At 43.9% G+C, this 7094-nt stretch overlaps 2 protein-coding genes across 2 annotated transcripts in view; one reads left to right on the top strand and one right to left on the bottom strand.

The window, feature by feature from the left end:
• Nucleotides 1-1911: 1911 nt before the first annotated feature.
• On the bottom strand, nt 1912-5779 carry LOC112457332 (UDP-sugar transporter UST74c-like). The gene is made up of 5 exons (XM_025020313.1): nt 5532-5779; nt 3468-4829; nt 2542-2919; nt 2249-2472; nt 1912-2163 (listed from the first exon to the last, which is right to left on the bottom strand). The coding sequence occupies exons 2-5, from the start codon at nt 4437-4439 to the stop codon at nt 2013-2015; spliced, it is 1725 nt and encodes a 574-aa protein (XP_024876081.1). The 5' UTR covers nt 4440-4829; nt 5532-5779; the 3' UTR covers nt 1912-2012.
• A 221-nt stretch (nt 5780-6000) lies between these two features.
• The window catches only part of LOC112457308 (ATP-dependent RNA helicase dbp2-like), a 6828-nt gene continuing 5734 nt past the window's right edge, over nt 6001-7094 (top strand). The window contains exon 1 of the mRNA XM_025020259.1: nt 6001-6272. Within this exon, the coding sequence (XP_024876027.1) occupies nt 6271-6272 (2 nt within the window). The 5' untranslated portion in view covers nt 6001-6270. The remainder of the gene's footprint in view (nt 6273-7094) is intronic.

Raw genomic sequence — 7094 nt, 5'->3', positions numbered from 1 at the left:
ATTTTCGCCTATGTTTAGAGGAAACGAAGCTGTCAATCCGACGTTTGGTCGTACGGCGTAACGGTTTGGGAAGTGCTGACGCGCTGCGAGGACATACCGTATGCCGACCTGACCTCGGAACAGGTGTTGGAGAACTGCGGCCTATGGTACTCGTTGGACAACGGCGGTAAAAAGAAATGTCCGCGGATCCTCGAGCAGCCGGTGTTCTGCACGGACGATCTGTACCGGTTGATGCTGCGATGTTGGTGCAAACTTGTGGAGGATCGGCCCAGTTTCCAGGAGATTTACTGCTACCTCAAGAAGCTGACTCTGGATTAAATGTAACGCAAATGCGAATGCATCTCTGCCGAAAGAGCATACGAGAAACGATCCATGCTCCAGCAGCAGCAGCAGCAACAGCAGCAGCAGCGGCGGCGGCGCGGACCAAATCGATTACAATCAGCTAAGAAGCATCCTGATTTCTTTCTTGATCGCTTTCGCAGGTAGCTCGAACTGATCGAGCGAGTTGAATCGAATCGAGGAGTCGTAAATGCCTAAACACAACAACGTGGGATGCTCTCTGGCCACTAAAATTACTGCTCAACTAGATTTATCTAATTTTGATTATATAAGTAAGTGTAGGCTAATGACATAACGATAAAAATTTAATGCGGCGGATAATCGCAGGTTTCTCGTATAATATTCTATGCGTATGTCAAGGGATAATCTGAGAATAATTTTTCAACGGTTATTTCCACAACAATCTTTCGCGAGAAATACGTGATTTTCGCGAGCGAATAAGAGAGATTCACATCTATTTACTAATTTCTTACTTTACATATCTTTCCTACGCTTATACATATATATACATATTACATATATATGTGATACCCATTATCGTTTTTACTGTTAAAAAATATCGTTCCATTTCTTCTATATCTATTGTCTAGGTAGCCGACGCGAACAAGCTTTCCAACGAAACTTGTCGTAGTTATGCTCGAGTTTGTTGCAGATTCTGCGCAAAACTTTAGTCGCATTTTGTCGGCTTGATACTTTATATCATCGTGAAAATTCGTTGCACGTAGCCGAAGCAAAATAATATAAGTAAAAAATCGGCATAAGCGAGGTAATACTCAATTACGTCGAGGAATGACAATCAGTTTTGCTCACCTATTTATATGTACTTATTTTACGAAATAATATCACGATGTACTCGTATTGATCAATTCAGCTTATCTATCGTAGGAAGAGGGCGGATCGTTTGATCTTTAATCAAATTTCGCAGTGGCGCAAGATTTTTAAATAGGAATAATCTTCATATATATATCCTTTCTTACATATATGTATATCTTAAGCTAAGTCATCTCCAATTTTATTCGGAAATACATAATACACGATTCACGGGAGGTATTTGGAACGAGGGTGCTCTTTACGAATCGCGTTATTGCGTTATTCTTCCAATTTAAGAATAAGGATATATTTAAATAATTTCTGTGCCAAATAGCAGTAATTCAGAAAGGATGAGTTTCAAGATGTACTTGAGCTGTACTTGAACCTCGTGCGAATATTTTGTTCCAATGGATATAATTAGATTTCTAAAGCATACTTCCTATTTTAAGATACACCCCGTGCGTAATAACAACGTTAACTAAGAAAACGAAGCAAAAGAAAGGAGCAAAAGAGCAAAAGAGAATCACAATTACGACTATTGGAAACAACGACGATAATAACGATTATGGTAAACGTACAATTTTAGATTATATATGTTTATAACAGATGTAACGTTTAATTAAATCAAATTTGTAATATCAATCATGTGTATTTCTTTAAAAATGTAGATCTGATCTAATTATCTGTGCGTATGTATAAAGATTATCGTTTTCTTTAGAGTTATTTCATATTGACAGTCCAAGGGTTTCAACGAGTTAAAACTTTAGGAGTACTAAAACTTTATTTCCCATCTAATTACTGACAATTAAGTAAATAATTATTTACAACCTTATCAACAATTGTTATAATTTATTGTTACAGTTTCATACGAGGCGTACGATATTCATTTCTTTGTGAAAATCCTCGAGAGACTGTTCCCAGCGTTCCTCGAAATATATCCCTAGCAAGAACTTCGCATTCAATCCGGTATTTATAGACCACGGGAGATAATGATTCAAGTATAATTGCCTCTGTCTGAAATATTATGACATACGAAATGATCACTACGATATATCAATAATAACCGCAGATTATCGTACGAAGTAGCTCACGAGTTTACCTAGGACGTAGTCGACTAGCTCCGAATATCGCACCAGTTATGCACATCGGCAAACGCAGCTGCAAAGCCTCTACCCACTTAACCGACACCTCTCCTAGCATCGTCGTCGGCATTAGGAGCATAGCGTGAAAGATATCGTGCACCTCCCGATATCGTTGCATCACGTAGGCCAGTTCGATATCGTTGACGAACTGCACCGCAAGTCTATCGTCGGGCGACACATTCTGCAATCACATAGCTCGCTCGTTACGTTTTGCTCACGGTTGTTCTCTAGACGGTAAGATTCATCTTACATTGTCAACCAAGAAATCGCGATACGTTCTGCCCACAGTTCCTGGCGGCAGGTCTCTGAGGTAAGCGAGGTCGACGGCGGACGTGTTTACGCGTGGCTTTTGCGCAAGTACACGTTGACCCTCGCTCGTATCCTTCATCCGTTGATGACAGCGCACGAGGGCGTTTGTACCGGTAGTCTCCCCGAGACACGCTATCATGTCACCTCGATACGGATTCGCCAACGATACAGCCGCCGAGCCCATCGTGAGAAGCACACGCTGCAGGGGGGATAGGGATACATGGTGCTTGGCATAATCCTCCAGGTACGCCTTGCAGGCGGTCGCGAAACGGCCTGAAACCGAGCGAGGAAAGTAAGAAGGTCTGAGAAACCGTGTTGTCTGTTAATAAATAAAATTTATTTCCATTAAAATAGCGCTGTTATATGTATGTACAGATTTAGCGTGTAAATTACATCTAACTTCGTATGGCGATGGTTGTACCCTAATTGACCTAACTGAACGTTTTCCTAATTAGGCGTAATACTTATTTGGTAACATAATAATTTTACTTTGGTATATATTACAGTCAGGTTGTCGATATTACTTCACGTCGCTCCCTAACTCGGGCAAGTTAAAAAGCACTTTGTGACACGAGGAACAGAAATATTCATAACAGCTATTGGTCAACGTACGCATCACCCTGTCATTGCTTGGAACAAAGGACCATGTTTTGTTTCTTTATCTCTCATACTTAAATTAACGATTTGTCTTATCTTTAACGATTTGTCTTATCTTACGTTTAAGTAAAGATCACTAGCTGTTATATACTTCCTGAAGTAAATCATAAATCTTTTGTACAAATGCTTTGTATCATACAGAATTGTTGTATCATACACTCGTAATATACATCACGTTGAGCTTTCTTTAACACCAAAAACTTACAATCATATGGCTTGTATCTGACTGGCCTGAGATCGAGCCAAAGTGTACTTCGGCTGACTCTCTCTTTTGCGAAACGTTACCCAAGTGTACACTAAGCTACCTATCACACTTAAATTCAATCCTACAAAGTTCAACAACGAAAATATGTAGTCCCCGCCGATCACCATGCCGAGATACGTCACGCATATATTTTTCAGACATCCGATTATGGTGGTCGTCAGCGCGGAGTTGTACAGCGTACAGAGGAGCGTGCTGTACGACAGTACAAAGCCCATTATGCACGACAATACAAACTGCAGGACGAAAAACGGATTGGTCCAGCCGGGAAACTCGAGCGCCAGGGTGATGTCGCCCATCCACCAGGCCAGCAGGACCGTCGGGCCGAGCATGAACAAAGAATTGTAATACATCAGTCCGTATTTTCCTAATTCCTTAGAATCCAGCTTCTTTTTCATATATACACCATTGGCGGCGGTGAAAAAATCGTTCAACAGGATAAAGATATAGCCCTCGAGATTGAAGGCGAGATCGTTCAGCGCGGCCACCACCGCGCCCAGGATCATCGTGTAAACGCTCAGCTGTATGGACAGGCGCGCCTTGATGCCGAGGATGTAGTACTCGGCGATCATCGTCATGAGGATACTGAATCGCCTCAGGGCGGTGAACATCGGCAGGCTCAGCTGCTTGGTGCCGCCCAGGCCGAATATCATGTTGCCGATGTATATCAACGGCAGTGGCCAGATCTTGGTGAAGGTCGCCACCTCGAGACTCGGGAACTCGACGTACCGCAGCTTCTTCGCGACGAGCAGGACCAGGATCGTCGCGAGCATCTGGCCGATCCCCAGCACTTGGAAGGACGGGAAGCCGTACGACGTGAGGATGGTCTTGTTGACGACCGTTATCATGAACGACGACAGCCCGTAAAAGACCGCCGACGACACCCGCGCGAACATCGCGTTCTGCTCGTGTTCCGTCATCCCCGAGAGGAAAGAACGTATAGCAGCCTGGCGCACCGGCCTTTCCGCCACTCGGCTCGCTCTTATCCGTCCGCAACGAGCCTCGTTATCCGTGAATGAATCGTTTACTGTGATAAATAATTACACACATAGAGGAACCTACGCTTAGATAACCTTATCATTCCTCCTCCGTACATGGCATCGGCTGCGCGATCGAGCTCGCGCTGGAGGTTCGGCTTCGGGGTGAAGGCCTCGACGGGGAACGGCGCGCGGTCCCCCGCGGAACGTGAATTTTCAGACCTCAGGCGTGTGGCGTGTGATGCAATCGCAAAGGCATGCTCCTCGCGACGATCAGACCATCAGACTGATCAGGATCAGAGTCTCCTCCGCCGATCTCGCTCTGCGATACCGCTGGCGGAAAAAAACAAACCGTGACAGGTGTAGATATGGTGGACTTCCGAAGGCGCAAATTCTTAAGCTAACTTGGCATTTTTATCAGCAACAATCGGACACAAAATATATGTCTTTTTTTATACGTACGACGTTTGGAAAAATTGAGCTTATAATAATTGTAATTGGCTCCGATTTCAAATGCATTTCTTTCTGCTGTTTATCGTTTATTTATATGCTTTATTTATAACATATTTTTCTCGAATCTCTATAAATGTTTAATTATATACCTATTTCAATTTGCGTGATGGAAGTATATAACAGCTACAAGGAACAGATCTCTCTTTTGATTGTATGATCGATTCACAATTCACATGCTAAATTATCGTTCTTTATGATCTCATGTTTAATTGCGAATGTATTTTGATGTGAATACGAGGAGTGATTTTTGGACAATCTAACTTTTGCATTCAGTTTTGAGATTATAGGCATATTCCAATGTTATTATTTAATTTTATATACACCTGTTGGTACTTATTTGAAATTTTGCAAAAGCGAGAAGGGAAGTTTTAATGCAGCAATTAAAAATAAACCTTTTACTGGTTGAATGAAATTTTAAGGATTATCCAAGACTGGATTTAAATATAAGATCGAACTACGAATATAAATCCTGTACATTTTACGCAAATTCAAATACATGCTTTCTGCGAAAAATTATTTTACCTTGAATTATAAATTTCATAAATTTCTCTTATCAAAGATTGTAACTTTTCATAAAGCGTAATTCGGCCGGACCAATCATGCGCCACGAAGAGTATATATTTCTTCTCGCCTTTTATTTCACGTATGCAAATTCGTCATCTCTACGAACACGCAATGCGACACGACGTTCCTTATCCTTTCAGATCAAATATCAAATCTCCACGGCCCACGTTGCATTTGTATAACGGATCCACCGGCACGGCACGGGCGCCGCCATTTCTCTTCGCGGTCGGGGATCGTCGCGGATCATCGGGGATCGTCGCGGCGACCGCGGAGTATGGATCTCGGCGATCGGGAGCTGTCGTCGGGTCGGGAGCGCGGAGGGCGATCTTCCTTCCCCCTCGGGGGGCAGGGTAGAGGCTCGTGTATCCCTCCGCCGCGGTCGCCATGGCGACGACCGGAACGCGGAACTACTTGCGGAAGTTCGCCCGTTAATTCCGGATCGCCGGTGGTGGCGGGCGACACGACTTTCCTGACGGCGCTCCTCAGGTCCCACGGCTGCGATTCCTCGCGCGGTCGACCGTGCTCCGGGACGCAGAGTCGCCGAGATCCGCGCGCGGGTGGTCACCTAGGAGTCCAGCCGAGTGATTCGCGTCCCCGTTGTCGCCCGTCGGCGCCGTGACCGCCTGCCGTCGTCGTCGATATCGGATCCTCTCGAAGCCGTCCGTCGTCCGCGGGGAGGACAACCTCGGGTCTCCCGATGTAAGTACGCGATGACAGCTTCGCGCGGCTCGCGAACCGGTCGCGCCCGACGCCCCGACGGCGAGCCGTCCCTCGGGACGTGCGGCACGTCCGCGAGGGACTCTCCACGAAGGAACAAATGCCCCGTGCACCGCGCCGACGGTCCCGTTTCCGCGAACGTCAATCGATAACGGGGGCTGATTATTGACCCCTTGGAAATTGATTTTTCCCCGTTGTCTGCTCGTGACACGATCGAGCCGACCTGCGATGAGTTTTCACCGCGGCTGTCCGCTCGCGACAATTCGCGCTTTTGTTTCTATTTCGTTTTTTTTTTGTCGCGATCGAGACCGGTGACGGACGATGCACCGTTCTCCATATGGATAGAAAAGGGGAAAAAGAGGAGACGGTGGAAAATTGTCACTATTCTTTGTGACAATGGAGTTTTCTTGACAAATAAAATACTAATGAAGTCATAAAGAGAAATATAGGAGTACGAGTCTTTAATTTAGATATTTAATCAAGACTGGATCACAGTTTATCTTATTTTTTATTCCTTTGTATATTATATCTAGTATAGTATAATGTCTAGTATCTATCTAGTATAATATAATTTTTGAAGTTTTTTTTAAATTAATATCTTACATTATTTTGTATTAAAGCAAGATAGAAATTGTGCCATTACATTGATCATAAGTGTATCATTCAATATCTTTTACTTCATGCTCAAATATTTTTAATCAAGGTTTATGCTAAGAGCAAGTCAAGCTAAACTTTGAATTTTTATCAGAAAAGCCTGTACTTTGTTAGATTAATACCTTAGATTAGTTTGTATTAAAACGAGGC

Source organism: Temnothorax curvispinosus, unplaced genomic scaffold (assembly GCF_003070985.1).
Source record: "Temnothorax curvispinosus isolate PA1 unplaced genomic scaffold, ASM307098v1 QBEX01007734.1, whole genome shotgun sequence".
Lineage (NCBI taxonomy): Eukaryota > Metazoa > Arthropoda > Insecta > Hymenoptera > Formicidae > Temnothorax > Temnothorax curvispinosus.
Note: the sequence above shows the minus strand (reverse complement) of the source record. Positions and strands in the feature narration are given on the sequence as shown.